Below are 19316 nucleotides of genomic sequence, written 5' to 3'. Positions count from 1 at the left end.
TAATTTTTAGCTGTACCTCTGAATGGCTGCATGGTGGTCTTTAGTTTATCCAGTTTGAAGAAAAATGGAGTTGGATGGGATGGTGATGATCCATCTTTCTTAGTGCCACTGCGAGGGGGATGTGGCTTGGTGAAGAGCTATGGGAAAGACACAGGTGATTGACAAAGAAAGATTATTTCCAAAAACAATACGATACACTCACATGCTGTAAGAAATGTACTTTCTGCACTTCATCCATTTAGCTTTTTCTCTTTACCTGTTTGGGAACCTGGCCAAAATTGCTGACGTATCCCAAGATTGTGCTCTTGATGAGTGGATCCTTATCATCCTGCCGGCCTCTCTTAGCATAGAAGTAAGGGTGGAACGTGTTAACACTTTCTACAGCAGCTGGGCCTTGTTGCCGGTACCCGAAAATCAGGTCGATCCACAGGTGGAGGTGGGCACTTACATAGTCACTTTCCAAAGCCTAAGGGAAACAGTGCAGAATATTGTGGCATAAACTACAGTAAGACCACCTAGTCAAGTAATATTACAGAACTACTATAAATGCACTGCGCAGTCTTAAAATACAGAGGTGTGCAGTGCATGTTATTACAGTGGGACCAAAACCATCAGTCAAACTGTTAACGAGAGTTTAGAAACACATGAAACTTCTCCAAGAATGCACAACCAATCAAATTATACAGGTACAGTATGCTTTCTTCCAAAAGTCAATTTAGAAGTGTGGAACAGCAGGAAGCTGCACAGCTGTGTTATGAGACTCATGTTTAAATTAAAGAATGATTTGGGTAGAATTAGCCAGAAATTGGTTTTGAAGAGTTAATAAGGTAAAATGGTCATTATGACCAACATATGTATCCTTGCACCCAATCTTAATACACCCGTCCAAGAATAAGAGAAAACGGAAGAAAAAAAACATCATAACAAGGATATATTGTCCTGAGTTAATTTGTCTATTGAAGAAAAAAACACTAATTTTATGAGAATGGTGGGCAATATGAGTAGTTCAGTAGATTACAGAGTGATAACCATCATTGTTGCCCCAGGAATGGAAAAAGCGAAGGGCACACTAAAGAAATCAGACCAACAGAGAGAAAAAGAACAGAGATATACAATAACCCCACACAGGGAAAGAGAAGAAAGAGCAAAGAAAAGAGGGAACGTATTCAACTTGCAGAAATAATGGCATTATGAAAAAATAGTGAGTATTGTGCCTGCCCTGAATAGTTTTAAAAAGGCTTGTTGTCCTTCACTGCGTGGCATCTAAAACTTCAGATACATGCCTTTTCATAGATTTTCTTGATAAGAAAAACAACTGGTCATTATATTTGAAAACAGTCAGTGCTAAAAGAATTTAACTGAACCAAACTCAGTGAGACAAGATGGCCTTTAGAAAAGCGAATGAATAAGACAGTGGCTGTTGTGAATAAGATCTGTCTCTTATACTGTGCTAGAAACAATGAAGACAAACAGACTGACTGCAACCAACACTATTATAGTGCGACTATTACAGTGGATTCTTGTTTTAGATTTTTTTTAAACAACAGTGCATCTTCTGTGTACATCAACCAGCTAATATTAACACACATTAGGTCCCATGGGAAAGGTTTCTGTAAGTAACAGGCAAGATTGGCCAATTGTAATGGACAAGCCTGGTAAGGTTGGGGGGGGGGGGTCACTGACCTCTCGATGGACTCGAATAAATTCCTGGGGGTCACCTTTCGCCCATGGAGGCAGCTCCACGTCTCCCAGAGCGGTACCATCCTCCATACAGCCTACAGAGATATGAATAAACAGTACACACGGCATGCTGGGTCACATCACTGTATGTCCTTCTTGAAAAGGAGTTTAAATAAACCTTGTGGAGTTTTCTTCCCCCCAATGGTGCCACTATGGAGCAATGTTTTGATGAGGGGTTCCCCATCCCCGTCATTCCTGTCATTTTTGTGCTTAACTAGCATACGCACAAGGACCCAAACGTGCATTACCATCTGAGTAATTCAATCTACATCCCTCCTTGTTGATGTAAACAATGCAGGGTCACACTGTCATTTTTTTCTTTCAAAAATATTTTTCCAAATCCTTTATGAGGAAAGAAATGCATTTTACACATGTGTAAGGCATCTAGAATACAGTTGTGTTTGTTTACAAGACAACTCAATGTGGTACCTTTAAAGAATAAGCTGGTGATATTGTACAATTTGTGTTGCCATTAAAATCCATGGACAGACCAAGTACCAAAAACTATTAAAAATATAATATCAATGAGCCACACTGTTGCACTGGGTGATGTGTTCCCTCATTACGATGAGCATCCAGTTTAAAGATTGACGTCTTATAGAAACAAATGGGCTTGAGACTGAAAGTCACAGACAGTGGAAGGGAAGTCCGAAAGTATTGAGAGATGGACTAACACATTGTTGGTTTGAGTGTTTTCATGGGCTTTGCTGACAATAAGGAAAAAATATAATATTGATAATAAAACAAAGAAGCTTGCATAAGGCATATATCTTAGCAGGAAATTGTGTGACTGACCCAGCTGGATGTGGTTGGAGTTGAGCAGGAAGTCAGACAGGTAAAAGAACTCCGGGATTAGCTCTCTGACGTCCCCCATGTCGTCTCTGGAGGCCGACTCCCACTCCTTCTTTATGCTGTGAAACATCCGCTCTGGGATGTCAAACCCTCCCTGTGGGGAAAGAAGGCACTGTCATACCTCTCGCACACCGCTGAAGCAAACTTTGCAAGGAGGCATTATTAATAAAGTAGTCCGCTTGATTCAGTGTAGTGAACCATATTTTATATTCCTCATTGTGTTATGTAAGCAAGAAATATTTGCTACTATTTGAAGGAAGCTTTTCATCTTTCTGTAAAATTCTATAATCTATGATGGAAATCTCATGAGAGAGAATGTAATTTAGAGTAAAACAATTACCTCAATGAATGAAAATAGCATATATACTGGTAAACTCGGTTAGATATGCAAATCCAGTTATGGATATTACTACACACCCGTTATGCGCTTCAGAAGACAAAAAGGCTCCATAATTCACCAGACTAACATCTTTATTACTTTATTCTTACTATCAAATATGCATGCCTTTTCATTATAATCAATTGGATGCTGTACTGTAAATTGGTAACATCTGTGGGCATTTGCATTGGCTTCTTTAAGATGTTTTCTGTAATTATTTGCATATATATTGAAATCTCCCTATAATCTGCTTCAATGCCAAAAACCGCATGGGAACAGAATCTGGAGAACTCGGGCCTGCTGCGCCGAGGAGCAAACTCCGACCGATCTACCAACTGAGCTATCTGGCCGCCAAAACAAGTTTACGCTTGAAAGTAAAAATGTACAAAGTGATGCATGTCAATGGAAATAAACTGAAAGTTCTTTCATTTCTCCAGAAAAATCAAGACCACACCTGCAGTCGTCAGCAGTGATTCAATTCACGATTTGTCCTACATCATACCGTTATACTCAATATATTATACATCAATTACTATAACGTGTTTGCATATGTAGATTTGAATGCATGTATTCATGTGTGTGAGACTCCAATGTGCTAGATGAGCATTGCATTCATGCCAAAAGGACATGGTTAGTGGAAGTGCAAGTCTTGTGCTGTTGCTGTTATACAGCAGGTTTAGATTTTATTTAATGGATTCAGAAACGCTTCATCCTGTCTGTCATCATGCAGTTAACTTTTAGCTATTCTAAGTTTTTATGATTGACCTTTCTTTTTTTCCTTTAAAGATTATTTTTCGGTCTTTGTATGCATTTTATTTTGTTAGAGTCCAGGCCGCTGCCAAGGACTCACTACCAGGTGAGCCGTAGGTCAACCCATGATTGACCTTTCTGATAAAATATTTTGCTGTAATAAAGTCACATTAGAAGGTGTAGTTGTTTAGTATTATACTTTAATTTTGATGGATATATTTAATGTCATGGCACAAACTAATAGTGGGTTCATAAAGAAAAAATTCTTCAATTTTTCTATTCTATGGCATTCTGAACTAAAGAAGTACATTTTTTTTGTGTGGAAATACTGTAGGTCAGTCGCATAGTCCACAACTTTATCCAATAACAGCATTTTTATTTAAGGGCATAAAATGCACCAACAATGAACGTCCAAGGCCTCACCTGCAGTGCCTGGAAGGTGTGGGAAAACGGTTCCATCCGGACAAGAAAGGAGGCTACTATGATGGCCGAGGAGTAGTGGGTACAGTAGTGGCATTGTGTCGACAAATTTCCTATGAAGTACAAGTGTGTTGAATGAAAAGTACAGTGAATAGCTAAAAGAAAAAAATAATGAAAAGTAAGGAGCTGAAATCATACCTTCCCCTTCAATGTTCCCAACTTCTTCATATCTTTGGATGAACATCTGTCTCCTTTTCTCTGTCTGAGCTCCCATTGGCTTAGAGAGCTCACGGAAAGTTGCAGGATTTGACAGATCGAGTGTCTATCAACGATAGAGATAAATCAAACCTGTAACACTTTCATTACCCCACCGCTCTCCAATATGAATGTGTCACTGTATGTGATCTAACCTCTGACTGGTAGTCAGCTAGGACCCAGGGGAAGACTGGATACTGCATCAGATCATTGTATGTTCTCCCAGCAATGGTGTTCAGATGCATCAAGTACTCAAAGTTACTTATTTCCCCTCTCTGGACGACAGACAAGAATAATATTAAGTAGATAACCATCTTACATAACACAGGGAAATAGTTACCTAGGCAACTATTAATGTCACATGTGTTCAACATTTTGGCAGTCTCTTCTGATGTCAAAGGAGTTAAGATGTTAATCTCTAAGCATAAACAAATCTGACAAAAGGGCTGTGATTGTTGTTTTACCTGCCATTTACCAAGGGCTGCCTTTTCAACCACCGGTATCTTCCTAAAGCACAATAAAAACAAAACAAATACCTTGAATTAGCATCAGAGGCTAATCACTGAGCATTGCCTACCATCACAAAGTTGTTCTGCTTGGTCTGTTGCCTAGCAACCAATGTTGAAATGTAACAGAGCAAGAGTTCTGAAGCAGCAGTGTGGAGGTGAGTGAGTTGAACTAAAATTGTGAGTCCACAGCTGTTGGAGCAGTTACGTGCTTGAGGTGGGATACACTTTGTAGCATAAAATAGTGAGTAGAGATGTGGAGGGTGTAGCATGTTGCCATCTGTAGTTTGTGAGGAAATATACTTTTTAAGTAGCACTTGTCTGACTAGCCTCCATCAACAAAGTGAGCTATTTAAAAGAGGAAGTAATGTGTTTCTTTGTGCGGTGAGTTTATAAATGACATGCACATGTTAATGATTACAGGTTCAAACCAGGAACAACAGATTTCTTTCAAATGTATTTTGCAGAACAGTTCACTAATTTTCAAGAAAAATGTATAAGACTTCCTGCTTAGACAAGTTCAGCTAAGGCAAATAGTTTCTCTTTAGTTGTTTTTTTCAATTAGTTAGCATTAGGTGTTTGTTCAGGGAATGTTGTAACGTGATCCTTTACTAGACTTTCACTAAAATAGAAGTTTGTGCTTTACTGCTGAGTACAAAAACTGCTCAATCAAAATACCTTGTTTCCAATTAATCTACCAGAACATGTTAAGCTAAACAAATCATCTACACTGAATGACAATGTTGCCGAACATTTCATTACGTATTCTACTCATGAAACACCTATCTTAACTTGTTTACTCTAAATTAGCATTCAACTGCTCCTGAAATGTCTTTTCCCTCTGTGGCCAGTAACATGGCAATAAAGTCCAGGCACCAAGCACCCAGTTGCTAAGTAACGGTATTAAACAAGGGGAGCCTTGGCTTTAGGTAAGCTAGGGAAAAGTGGCAATCCTGATATTTCCTCTTGACTTTGCGGCCACATTAATAGGATTAGCAGGTATTGTAACTAGCTATAGCTTCTACATGCTGACAAAACTGGAAATGTAGTTTTAAAGTGGTTTATGTTTGATTGCTGTGACATAACATTTTGATTTTTTGGTAGGGTGAGAAGCTTCGGGTTGAATGGCCAGTTCACAGGACCTAAAGCTGTGGGTGTGTTTCTTCACTAAAGACAATCTCGTTGCTTGATTTACGTAAACTCAGAAAAAAAGAAGATAAAATATGGTGAGTAGATATCTTCCTTTATGTGGAAAATGTAGATGCAAGGTTTAACAGTAGGAAACCAACTGAAAAAAAAGTAAATGGGTTTATAGAGTGAGGGGCTATTTGAAGTGTATCCAATAACTCCTCCCCTCGTCCAATAACTCCTCACCAAATTATTTTGTAAAACTACACTAAATCAATCATTGCATTTGGCCCAGTATGTGTTATCTAATTGCAGGCAATAATTTCATGCAATAGTTTTCTATAGGAGGTTATAATGGGAACAAGCACCAGCGGATAACCTCTCTCATCCTGAGGATGATGAATGAGGCGAGAGAGGGCCTTGGGGTGTAACACAGACACAAACAGACACACACCTTGCTCTTTTAGACACGGAGGGGAGAAGCACAAAGCCCTGATCACACTCCCAACTATCATTTATCAAAGTCCTGATTTCTGATTTGACTCTTTGTGCATGCGCACATGTACTGTATTACAGAACATCCATGTCTGTCAATACACGTGGATGTTGCATGTGGACTTCTCACACACACACACACACACACACACACACACACACACACACACACACACACACACACACACACACACACACACACACACACACACACACACACACACACACACACACACAGCTCAATCAGTTGAATGGTGAGGAAGCTTCAGCGCTCATTTGTTTTTTGCTGTATTACCCTGTGTCGCCTCTCTCCTATTGTTCCCCTGCATTAGCCTTAATTAGAGAGTCATGCTCTTAAATACCCCCATGGGCAACACTGCGTGAGTACGCACTAGTGCGGACACAACACTGCAGACACACACACACACACACACACACACACACAGACACACACACACACACACACTCACAGAGACACAAGCAAACACAGCTCAAGCTCTCATACCTCAGAGAGCATGCTTTCCTGACTGCCCTAGGCCATACATAAGCCCTTGTATCTGAATAAATCACATCAGCCTTACACAGACATATTTACACGTAAACATACACACAACTCATTTATTTGCCATAGTACTGTGTGGTTGTGTAGATTACATGAATTATTTCAAATAAGCCTCTTGGGGTCAAAAGTGACTGGGCTGATATTTTAAAATGTCCTGTTCAGTAATTCTCTGTGTTGTTGCAGTACCATGCCCAAAGGGAAGGGAGCCAAAGGGACAAAGCTGACACTCAAGATTGCCAAAAAGGCAATACGAATGACCCCAGATGGACGGCGCAGACTCACCCTTAGCAACATGGGTATAACCATCTTCCCAAAGTGTCTCCTAAAACTTACCAACCTGGACGAGTTGGACCTCAGCCGAAACCTGATACAGAATCTCCCAGATAACATTGGGAACTTCTCGTCATTGAGATGGCTGGATCTACACAGTAACAAGCTGGAGTCTGTGCCCCAGTCCATCGGCAACCTGGTGGGACTGACCCACCTCAACCTCTCAAACAACCGCCTAATCTCTGCAGGTTTACCCTCCACATTAGGCTTGCTCACCAGCCTAAAGACTCTCTATCTGGGGATGAACCAGCTGGACACCCTGCCTTCCACTATGATGGCTCTAGATAATCTCCAAGAGTTAGGTCTGTTTGATAACCTCTTCATCAATCCACCAGAGTTTTTGAAAGTCCTATGCAACCTCACAAAGGTGAACATGAAACGGAATCCTCTATCGTATGTTCAGGGGGGTGGTGAGGGGAGGCAGAAGGAAAAATCTGAACGAGAGGAAAATGTGTACCTCGTCCATGAGAGCAGCCTGTGTAGGACATGCCTTAAGAGGTGTAAAGAGCAAAGGACAGGGATTCCTAAAGGAGGAGGAGGTGGTGGTGACGCGTTTGAAGAGAAAAGGATAAGGACTTATGAAGGACTGATAGTGCCAAACTCAGTGGCTACAATCAATCAAGATGTGTGGAGAATAAGAAAGATGGAGCACACAAACCACCAGACAGCATCGCAAAAGTCATCTTAAACTATTTAACAAATGTAAAAAATGTCAGTTTTAGGCAACTCTAAAAACTTTAAGAAGATTTGCATATCTTAGTATGTCACAAGTATATTTTGATTTATTTTCGGTTTCAATTGAGAAATAAAAAGAGTGTTTACATGTTTCTGTCTCAAAATGTGCTGTTGGAAGACTGTGACTAACTGTGGAGTCTTACCTGGCATTAGCAATGACCTCAGCAACCCCTCGACCTTTTAATGCTGACACTACCATGCACAAACTTTAGGGAGAAAGAGAGAGGAAAGAATGACAATCAATCATGTTGCTGAAAATATATATTTTTTCCATCCAGTTAAAATAAATTTGGTACCTTTTATATGCAGATACGTGGTCTTTATTCAGGAATACCAGGAAGGCTGAATGTCCGTTTTTCATGAAGACCTCAATAGCATTGCCCTGATAGAGACAGAGATGCACAGGGGCTATGTTGCAACTCAGACTTAATGACATTTGTGTCAATATTTTTATCCATCAATCCCTTTAATCCATCCATTATTTTAACCCTAGATTTAACATGCATCTTGACTGTCTCTTAGTATACACAAACAGAAACCACTAATGTAAAACAACTGAGTAAGTTAACAATCTGATTTCTATGAGTGCGCGGAGACAAACTTTTACATTTAGTGTGGATGCATTCCAACTAAATCCTGCGTAGACATAATCGGAGTATAAGATGCACGCTAATTCAAGGTATCTGCTGGAGCATTAGGATGTCTGACCTCTAAAAGGAAACTCATGAAGCGGGCATCCTTAATATCCTCATAGAGCCAGCGTCTGCAACGGGCTGGTGGCAGCTCTTTAGTCAGCATGGTGGAAATATAGGAATCTCTCACACTGGCAGAGAGAGAAAGAGACACAGAGAAGAATAGACGACTGATGCGGACAACTAAAACGCTAATGTATGCTCTTTATAGGTTTTGCTGTAACTGCACGCAGCTGTACCTGCTGGGGTGGTGTTTCCTGCAACAAACATCTCCAGCAGGACTAAGAGTGAATCCCTCACACAAGAGCAGGCTCTCCTTCCCAAACAGCAGCACACCCTCTGTGACTCTGAGGCCGCTTACCGTCACTACACACATCTTAGCCTTTATCTACAGAGAGAGAGTAGAGAGAGACAGAGAGATACATTAAGCCCCGTGTGAGAGGCACAATACACATCAGCACACTTCTCTCCCGGGACATGACATGGCAGCAACGCAGGCACTTCAGGCTTTACTTGATTGATCATTTTAATCACATATTCTAATCATTATTAAAAAGACACAGTTGAACACTTCATTATCAGAGCTGATTGATGGGGAGCCGTGTGACTGTGTGTTTCATCCAGCGCCAAAGTGGACCCACATGCTGCTTTCAGCACTGGTTGTAGCTAATGCTAACTGCATTGTGATAATGTGTGGATAATTCTATTGTCTCTCCTCATTTCACAGTGAGTGTGTGCACCTGGCCGTCTCCCTTTGTTGGCCCCTCTGCTGGCCCTCTGGGACACAGCACCCAAAAACCATATAGGGGCCCCAACATACCCGCAGGCCGCTCACAATTTATACTAATCAAATCAGCCTCCCTACCCCCAGACACAGAGTCACACACTTTGTGGAGGAGGAGGCACTGACTGGCCATTATTAGGAAAATTAATCACTGCCAAGCACACAATAGGAAACCTGCTAAGTGATCAGAACCTCTGGTCTGAATGCACACGGAGACACGCTATGACGGATAATATCACTTGTCACGTGAAATTATTTAATAAGAGTCAAGGTGAGCGAGTCGCAGATACATGGCCCAGAAATCTTACATTGAGCTACAGAATATCATGGTCAGATTGTACTGTATGGTAGTATTCCAACAATGAATACTGTCCCTAACAATGACTGCATTTCAGAAACAACTACAGAAACTAGTTGCATTTATTGTTTTCAAAGATTAAATACGTAACAATAAACTAGTTTCCTTATCTCCTTACTGTGCACTGGACAGATATGTGTTATCAGTCTGTGGGTGATTTAGCTGATGATGGGAAGATGGAGAGAAAAGGAGGACTTTTATTGACTGAGAGCCTAATGTCAGACCATTGATTTCTCCCCCCACACATTACTGTCATAATCACACTATTGGCGCTGGAAGCTAATTATGACTGGGTCTCCCTTTGTGTGATACTGTGTGTGTGTGTGTGTGTGTGTGTGTGTGTGTGTATGTGTGTGTGTGTGCATGCGTGCGTGCATTTTTCAGAGCTAATGACTGTGTTTATTTGACAGGAAGCTCAGCAGGACTCACACACTGAACCACTGCAAGACAACAGGACACACTTGCACACATCACACACTTACTAAGCGGATGCAAGACAGCTTGCATCACCTCCTACTGTTTTTATTAATACTTCTGTCAGAAACATTAAAAGCCTCGGCTGGTTGCCGGAGTGATGAGAGTCCCTGTCAACATGTGCCTTGGTTTCTAACTCACTGGAAGAATGCAAAGAGCTGAGCTGGGCCTCGACATTAAAACATTACACTAATGAGGAAAGATGAAATTCTGATAGCAGCGCTGGGCTATTGGAATCCCTTAGTCTACATCAGATAATTATGATTGTGAATATTAGCAGAGCGGGAAGGAGGAATGTTGTTTTAAATCCAGCATACCAACAAATCCTCCTGTGCTACAATACCTCCTCTCCAGGGTGCAGCTCCTGCAGGATGATGCGCATGTCCTGACATTCTTGTGTAAGGGAGCATGATTCGGGGGTGAAGGGGTCGGGGGGACCCTCAGTGACAGCAACTGTCTCATTCAGAACAGGGAAGAAGGTCAGACGGTCAAAATCCTGTCCCCCCTCCTCTTCAGCCTCCTTAGCCTCTGCTCCAACTTCACATAGGATCTTGGGCTCTGTTACAAAGGAAACCCATTTTCCTGAGCTTATATCCATCACCCTCATTATAGTAAAAACCAAATAAACAAAAAATCATCAAGCAACAATTTCTTTTCTTTTTTTTACCTGTTTCACCTTCTGTTCTAGTTTTATTATCCTCAGACATGCCAGTCCTTAAACCCAGACACAGCGTTCCTAGCACCTGTTGGAACAACACATTGCCTTATTAAAGGTGGAACACTGAATTGGACCCTGGTCCACAGATTCTTCTCTAAACTAAAAGGCTATACCCGTTTAGATCGTCTCAGAGCCTTTCTGCGGATGCGGGATCTGGTCCGATTGGGTCCTTCAGCAGCATCTTGCACCCAGTCTCGATTCAGCAGAACCCCTGGGCCAGGGCCAAACACAGCTCTCTCCCTAAGCAGCTCGGCCTCCACATGAAGCCACTTGGAACTCACTCGCTCCCACTCACTGGCTTTAAACTGGGGCGTAGAAACAGGCCCGAATAGGGGGAATAGATGAGACAGAGATAACCATTAATACAGATCCAGTTTGGACTTTTTGATTACATTCATTTCAGTATACTCTTGGTTATTTAGTACTATATAGTATAGTCATTTTTGTCAAACCTGTAAGTGGCTTGTCCTCATATTCTCAAACATGCTGTGGCCTCTCTGTCGCTGTGACTCCATGTAGGACAGAAACTCCTACAACCAAAGGAGAGTAACCTGATGGGTGCAAATGAAAAGAGCGAGCGGCACAATCGCTCTTTCTCTAGCTCATATTGTAAACACACAGCACACATCATGTTCACGGAGATTGCATATTCATAATGGTATTGTTGTTTCCTCATGCAATTACAATGCATTCATACAATTACATCTGTTCTAAATTGCATTCACTGGGCAAAATAAGCTAGTGGCTACAGTCTTACAATAACCCTGTCTGAAAATGTAATCATTTGTTGGTGTGATCTAATTAACATAAACATTAATATCACTGAGCCACGCAACAGTCAAGGGCAAGGCTAATGTGTGTGTGTGTGTGCGCCTTTACTGTGGGTGAGTGTGTGAATGTATGTCTGTGTGTGTGTCAATTAAAAGAGAAAAGAAAAAAATTGAAAAACCCCAAAACAGAGCCGCGTTGACCCTGCAGGATGCTCATGTTCATCAGACACACTGGGATCATATCTGACTGTTAACTGCTTCATTAAGCCCATCATCACAGCAGTGCTCGCTGAGAGACTAGTGAAACAACATGTGTCCATCCTCACAGCTGACCCAGGAAAGCCATTTCATTGACTGAATGAACATGCAGTAACTCTTTATATCTAGTCTTATTTACAGATGCTAATTCTGTGATTTGCCGAATAACCCCATTATTGCAATAATTGATTTCAAGCACAATTAAAAAAACTACTTCTGTAACACAAGAGGCAAAAATTCTACATCATTTCAGAATAAACCCTTGTGTAAAGTTGACAACAAACTTTGAAAAGCCCTCTGGAGAATGAAAACTGTTTCTCTAAATGACTGACTGCCTATCCAAATGGGAAGTTGTGCAGAAAAAAAAAAGAGTAATTTGAGGAGAGATTATAGAAATATTACAGACAAAAACAGAGCGTAATAATGAAGTTTGCAAACTAGAGCTGTGTTGCAGCAGATAAACAGCAAGTCGGCGTCATCATCTCCTAATTTCATTCCTTCATTTGGACAAACATAAGTAATATATAGCATTAATTACCCTATTTAGCAGATAGGAACCTCATTGGCTTTTTAAATGCTGCATTAAATACATAACTCATCTCTTCCCTCTGCAATTAACATCAGAACATCACACTCATTTCCATTTTAATGACTTCCCAACAATACGCCACCTTTGATGATAAGGCAACATAATGTCAACTTCATTCTGGGCTGGCAGTGAATGTGTAATGAACTTAACGTGATCATTAGTGCTGTTAATTATCTTTCTAATATGAGGACACAGATATGATTATGGAAACTACATTCGCTGATGAAATAAATCTCTAGAAGCATTGCACTGAAGCTTGACTGAGGACAAAGTCTGCCTATCAGTCTCTGTATTCTCATTCATTACCTACAGAAGGCTTTAAAACTCTTTTTTTGTTTAATAAAAGTAGATATCTGAGACCCGGAAACTATGCTCAGTGCTTTGTAGAAATACATCACTATGGATCCAGTGGCTGACAAGAAATTCCCCATAAGCTCATGACTTGCCAACTAAAGGTAATAAGTTGATGATCCAGAAATTAATTAATTACTCACTTGTTTCCTCACGAAGATGAATGGAAAATGAACTGAGTGGCTGACCACTACTGATGATTTGAACAACTTTTTTTTCATTACTCACTGCATGCTGCTACCTACTCAGAGTGAAGTAGTGCAACACACAGGAGAGAGGAAGAAAGCAAATATCCCTCCCTCTTCTTCCCCGCCTCTCAGATGGAAAAACAATTCATCACCCTCTCTGATAGCCTGTCAAGGACTGATATGATAAAGAATAACATCAAATGAATAATGTTTTCATCAGATTGGTACCACTATAATTGCCAACCCGATTTCGGTCTGCAAGAGAAGCACACAAACAAGAACACACGCGCGCTTTGTGGGGATGAGACAGACACACAGACGCGGTAATTTCATGCCTGTGTGCCTGAGTAATATGTCCCCGCTCCCTGCTCCAGATGGCTCAACGTCTTAAGCGGTGTGGGGGAACTAATGATGTGGGCCACGTGTTTCGGGGGGAAAAACAACAATAAATGCGTCTTTAACCTTCAGCAGCAAACAGTGTGTTGTAGTGAGTGTTCCCATGGATAGGCCTAACACATATCAATTACTATGCCCACTCAGGGGCAATCAGCTGTGATAATCCAAATCCATTTAAAGAAATAATCAAACACCCCCACAGGGCTGGACGGCCCACAGCACAAACACAGCAGTGACTTTGGGATAAGTGTTTGGGCACTGCACTCTGGGATGCTTGGTCACCTGGGAAAAGGTAACAATCCCACACTGCTTAAAAGGTCATCTCTCTAGCCTGTCTTGTGCCAAAGAACCAAACTTTGGGGGAAAGTGAGTGTGTATATTTACCTCTACTGTTACTGACTCTTTGTCTTGTCTGCCCAAAGCTGAGCGAACAGCGCTGCTGATCGTATCAAATGTCTTCTGAGAACTGCTGGCTAACTTCTGCTTCTGGGACTCTGAGAAAGAAAACAAAATAAATAAAAACATCAAGAACAAAGCTAACATTCAGGAATCATTTCCCTCTTCAGTTATTAGCATAGGGAGAGCTAACCTGTGTGTAGCCGCCAGGCTTTGTGTGCCATCTCCTCCCACAGAGGGCTGATGTCAGTCATGCTGACAGGCCCTGTCTCCGCTGTGTGGCTCGCTGAAATCTCTATCTTAGAAGATTCTTCAAGTGTGTGCTGCCTCTCTGCCATGACCTTTGACCAGCAGGCCTCCGCTAAGGACACTAGTTCTCTGTCATCTGGAACACACACATACACAAACACGGACACACACGCACACGTTTTGAACTGGCCCAGTAAACCTCCATCGAATCTACAAAAATGTCTGGCTTTAGTGATGGATGTAAATGAACCCTCACATACAGGCCTTCATACCTGAGGTAATGTCTGCTCCGTTGCTGAGGCGTGCAGAATACCTGGTTCTGGTAGCAACCAGTTGGTACGAAGCTTTTCTGTTCTGCACTTTTTGTGCCACACATCCAAAACCTTCGGGGTAGCTACAAAAAATAAACGTGTGATTGTTTAAATTACCAGTGAATCCTGGTTTAACAACATGTTTCTGTGTATCTCAATGTATGTTTTTTTTTTTACCTGCCCGATCGTATCAGTAACAGACAATGAAGAAGGCATGTAATGAAGTTCACGTTTGCATTGTAAGTTGCCATGACAACATCCCACCGCTCAACGAGGGTCTGTAATGCCCTAATGACCCCGTCCTTTTCTTCTTGGGAATGTCGTGGTTGAGACAAGAGATAAAGCAGGACTTTATTGGTGCATGAGTAGAGGGCTGACACTGTCTTCTCTTTCTGAGTTTGGCCTTTCTCCAGAGCCTAGAAGTATACGACAATCAGATAGTATTAAACTGGAATTCATATATTATATATTAATAAGTGGCGTATGGGCAGATTTTCACAATCCAGTACTTCACATTGACAATTATCAGAATACTTTAATTCACAGGTTAACATTAGTTAGCATGTTTATGAATTTCAAATGTTAGATTAATGGTGAAAACATTTTTTTACATATTAAGTATCTACATGGAAGTGCAAAGTGCGAGGTTTTGGAGGGTTTGGGTTCATTTTTAAATAAATAAAATGTTGAAATTGAGACGTTTGGACTTATTTTTATTCACTGAAATAAATGTTTGTAATTTCCCAGCGAGTAAAGTACCAAAAAAAGGTACCGTTGGGTATCACCCAGCAAATTTCAGGAACCGGTACTGGTCAGCAGTCCCAGTAGATCATCAAAGTTAACATGTGGACCGTACCCAACCCTAGCGTGTAAACTAGTGTATGTGTTGGTCTCACCACAACAATCTGATCTGCAAGGAAGTTGATCAAACTCCCAGAGTCTCCCAAGAATGTTCCACTGTAAAGTTTCTGCTGCAGAGTCTTACTGAAGAGCACCACATTCTCCATTAACGTGCCCATCTGTCCTTCCGGAGTCTGACTCTTGCAGTCTGAGAGAAAATAAAAAGCAGCACGTTCAGATGAGAGATTTTGTTGTTGGGCACGGTCAAGCCACTTGGAGCTATGATGGAAGCATGCATTGGAATTCTACCTTGTGAGTTGAGATGAGTGTTGCTTTCTTCCTCATGGCTGAGCATGTGTATGATCTCCATGATCAACTCCAGCATCTCAGTCTGGAAAGTCTGCCTCTGTTCCAGCGATGAACCGTCAGGGGTAAACTGTGACATTTAAGCATTTTATTAGTATAAAACTCATTTGACACAGATATAAAAAAACTAGATGGACACTTTAATATGCGACAGCTCTTCTATTATGCTTGATTGACATATTGTCTAAAGTGTAGGTATTGGTGGTGGTGTGTGTGTGTGTGTGTGTGCATGTAAATTAAGCTTGTCTAGCTGGAAACACCTCTACAGAACTCTGTAGTTCTGCAGACCTAGCGGTGTTTGCTCTCTCCTAGTGGTGAATCATATTATAGTAAATTGGCTCTGTCTTATTTAGTAGCTAAGCAAAGAGTGGCACCTTCTGGAGAGATTAGAGTTTTGCAGTATTTGAAGAGCCTTTTTTCAGTGGTAGCAATAATGCATAAACGTTGCATGTATGTTAATATGTGAGTGTAACCTCTGAGCCAACAAAATACAGTAAATAATTGGTTAAATATGTGTGTGTGTGTGTGTGTGTGTGTGTGTGTGTGTGTGTGTGTGTGCGCGTGTACGCATTCACCTCCAACAGCAGAACGAGAGGATGTGCGTTGGTGCTGACAGACACATTAAGTAGACTGTCCATTAGCAGAATACGGATGAATTCGCACACCGGCTTCCTGTCTGAATGATTCTTGAATTTGTCTTCACCTTCACTCATTACGCAAGGCTCAACCCCACCCTGAAAGAAGTAAACAAACAAAAGTGCATAAGACAAGAGCTATGACAAATGTTAGGATTTCATTAATCCAGGGAAACACACAAACCTCTGAAACAGCCACAGGGTACACAACTCCAGCGAGTGCATAGAGAAACTCTGGGGATGCCCACAGTGGGTCTCTGGGCCGGAGGTTATGGAGAAGACAAAGGAACTGCATCACACTAGCTGGGAGCTGCAGCTCCCATGATGCATCAATGCCTGACATGTGCTTTGTTGGAGGAACAGGCTGTTAAAACATAAAGATTAATAAATGGTATTACGCATTATAAATTTGTGGTGAGAAATACTGAAGGTGTAAGATTATTACATTCTTACCTGAGTGATGATGACTTTGACTAATTCCAGCAGTATTGTCGCAGCTTCAACACAGAGCTGCTGAGCAGGATTGTCTGCTTGGCTGTTAATCAATGACTGTAGGATATCATCCAAATGCATCTGTAGATGACACATAAGAGCATTATCAGAGGGATGAAGATGAAGCTATAGCTATAACTGGCTAACTTGTCCCATGGCTTGCCCATCATCAGATTTAGTCAGCTCTAAAATTTCCTGGGTAAGTATGAAATATCCACTTTTACTTTTACTAACTTTTACTGTGGCTTTAAACATATTATCAAGATCTCCATCATGACTGTTCTAATTTATTTGTCTCTTTGCTTAATGCTGTGTTGCATGTGTCAAAGCTTTGCTTTGTTGCTTTGTGTCGTTTGCATGTACTTAATGTGGACATTGTTGATGTATTACATCCATTGCCGCTTCCTGTTGTTCTGCCGTGTCTTAAGAACATTTATGCTTACTGTCTTTAGGGCATTTTGTTGTCTGTTGTAAATTTGAACTGGTCCTACAGTAATATCTTGCTGTTTCCTCTTGCTCTGGTCTCAAAACATTTGCCAAAAGGGCTACAGTTGAAAATTAGCCAGCTGGCTAACACTGGCACATTTACAGTAATGTTGATTAATGTGTGTTGTCCTTAAAAAAAGATGAAGAAAAAAAAGAAGATTAATGATGATTTACCATATGGAAAATTACCCACCGTCCTCTCTGCAGTGTGACTGGCCTTCTTTTCCACCAGCAGAGTAGCCAGGGCTTCAAACACCTGAGGTAGGTGAGAGTGTCTGACCAGCAGCCCTTGTAGAACATCAAAGCCTGGACACGTGGTGTTGAGGCTCTCATAAGACCAAGAATGGGCTCGAAGGTTGTCTGGTGACAAGGCAAGAAATCAACGATAGAATCATCATTTTATCATGTTAACTGTTGTTCTTTACACTGAACGGCATGGAAATTTCCCAAATATTTATAATAAAAGTACCTCTGGTTTGTCAGTAAGTAAATACAATTTAACATCACTTTGTCTATGTCATCACAATATGATTCCAGTATAGGGTCCAAAATTACAACATTAAATTATTTTCCTGCTTCACTTTGAGAAGGTATCTAACTCTATGTACCCAAGACAGCCAAGGGTTCCTCCATGCACTCTATGAGTGTAACTGGAAGTACACCCTGTCTGAAGCTGCTCTGCTGGCTGGGACTCAACAGAAAGTGTGTGAGCAGGACAAGACCCAGTTTCAAGGTGGCGGGGTGAAGGTGGGGCTGAAGGAAGACCAGGAACCAATCACTGCCCAGGGCATCTAATAAGGCCTTCGACTGACTAGTAGGGAAGAAGAACATTACAGACTAGTTCAGTTAATGTTTCTGCTATGATATTTTGGCACATGAAATACTAGGGAAATATGTTTTGGTTTAGCTAAGTTGTAACAGATGCCACTCACTCTTTGATTAGAATGCTGTATGAGTTGAGGATTTCACAAAGAGAGAATAACAGCTGGTTGCGGATCCAGATGAGGCTGGCTGGATCAGAACTCTGAGCTACAGCACAAATAAGACAACTCTGGGTCAGTACTGACAACAACTTGTGTCATCCATGAGACATGTAATCAGCTGTATAAGATGTGGTTGGGTGGTATACATTGTACCTGGCGTATCCTGTGAAAGATCACTGTCAGATAGCTCGCTGCCTTCATTCAAGTTACTAAGACAAGGGAGTGTGTAGACCAGGAAGAGCCCAAGTCTGACCGAATAAAAGGACATTTTGAAGGACGTTTTGAACACAGAGCTATTCCTGAAAATTTGATTGACTTGATATCTTTATGTAAAAAAATATAAAATATGACAGGAATACTTTGTTGTGGCAGATGTGTTCCCAGACTTTACCTGCGTATGTCCAGAGGGGTGAAGTGAGCTTTTAGGAGTGATGTAATGACACAAGAAATTTTCTTAACCTTCTGAACGGTCACAGCAGGATTGGAAAGCTCAAATAGCAGCTTTGGTAGCAGGCCCATACTGTGCATGACCACTGCATTTCTGCTGTCACTGCCGAAAATACAGAAAGAGAAATGGTGAAAGCATTAATATCAATCCCAATCTGTTCCAACTGGCCATAAATCTTATTCAGCAATCCATGCACACTTTCAGTCATGCACTCTCCAGCCTTTGTGACTGACTCTAATGAACATTCCCATGACTGTTTTAGTTGTACATTTACATGATATTGATGCCCAAGGCTGCTGCAGATGTTGACAAAGAAAGTGTTTTCAATCCTGAACAGGACCCTCTTACATGTGTAATCTAACTAGTTGGCCATGTGACTT

At 41.2% G+C, this 19316-nt stretch overlaps 2 protein-coding genes across 9 annotated transcripts in view; one reads left to right on the top strand and one right to left on the bottom strand.

Annotated features, from left to right (window-relative positions):
- The window catches only part of wdfy4 (WDFY family member 4), a 42421-nt gene that overhangs the window by 5881 nt on the left and 17224 nt on the right, over positions 1-19316 (bottom strand). For 2 of the 3 annotated variants that reach the window (XM_034897350.1, XM_034897351.1), the window contains exons 28-57: positions 18880-19038; positions 18642-18736; positions 18438-18534; positions 18114-18316; positions 17699-17865; positions 16981-17100; positions 16712-16891; positions 16468-16626; positions 15836-15962; positions 15583-15734; positions 14864-15102; positions 14648-14769; positions 14320-14511; positions 14115-14224; positions 11631-11708; positions 11292-11483; positions 11128-11203; positions 10804-11018; positions 9084-9232; positions 8861-8975; positions 8449-8534; positions 8296-8358; positions 4861-4903; positions 4552-4671; positions 4340-4463; positions 4145-4254; positions 2536-2686; positions 1684-1775; positions 257-466; positions 17-137 (exon numbers count right to left, since the gene is read on the bottom strand). In XM_034897350.1, coding sequence (XP_034753241.1) covers positions 17-137; positions 257-466; positions 1684-1775; positions 2536-2686; positions 4145-4254; positions 4340-4463; positions 4552-4671; positions 4861-4903; positions 8296-8358; positions 8449-8534; positions 8861-8975; positions 9084-9232; positions 10804-11018; positions 11128-11203; positions 11292-11483; positions 11631-11708; positions 14115-14224; positions 14320-14511; positions 14648-14769; positions 14864-15102; positions 15583-15734; positions 15836-15962; positions 16468-16626; positions 16712-16891; positions 16981-17100; positions 17699-17865; positions 18114-18316; positions 18438-18534; positions 18642-18736; positions 18880-19038 — 4067 coding nt within the window. The remainder of the gene's footprint in view (positions 1-16; positions 138-256; positions 467-1683; positions 1776-2535; positions 2687-4144; positions 4255-4339; positions 4464-4551; positions 4672-4860; positions 4904-8295; positions 8359-8448; positions 8535-8860; positions 8976-9083; positions 9233-10803; positions 11019-11127; positions 11204-11291; positions 11484-11630; positions 11709-14114; positions 14225-14319; positions 14512-14647; positions 14770-14863; positions 15103-15582; positions 15735-15835; positions 15963-16467; positions 16627-16711; positions 16892-16980; positions 17101-17698; positions 17866-18113; positions 18317-18437; positions 18535-18641; positions 18737-18879; positions 19039-19316) is intronic. The other variant, XM_034897352.1, reaches the window with a different exon arrangement.
- lrrc18a (leucine rich repeat containing 18a) lies at positions 4912-8411 on the top strand. Of its 6 annotated transcripts, none has more exons than XM_034897359.1 (4): positions 4912-5060; positions 5754-5831; positions 6007-6128; positions 7271-8409. In XM_034897359.1, exon 4 carries the CDS (start codon positions 7275-7277, stop codon positions 8103-8105), a length of 831 nt encoding a protein of 276 aa, XP_034753250.1. In that variant the 5' UTR covers positions 4912-5060; positions 5754-5831; positions 6007-6128; positions 7271-7274; the 3' UTR covers positions 8106-8409. The 6 variants fall into 6 exon arrangements, with proteins under 6 accessions (XP_034753250.1, XP_034753252.1, XP_034753253.1 ...); XM_034897360.1 differs by having other exon boundaries at positions 5045-5119; XM_034897357.1 differs by having other exon boundaries at positions 5059-5146; positions 7271-8408.

Source organism: Etheostoma cragini, chromosome 17 (assembly GCF_013103735.1).
Source record: "Etheostoma cragini isolate CJK2018 chromosome 17, CSU_Ecrag_1.0, whole genome shotgun sequence".
In the NCBI taxonomy this organism is placed as follows: Eukaryota; Metazoa; Chordata; class Actinopteri; order Perciformes; family Percidae; genus Etheostoma; species Etheostoma cragini.
This window is presented reverse-complemented; position numbering and strand designations above follow the sequence as displayed.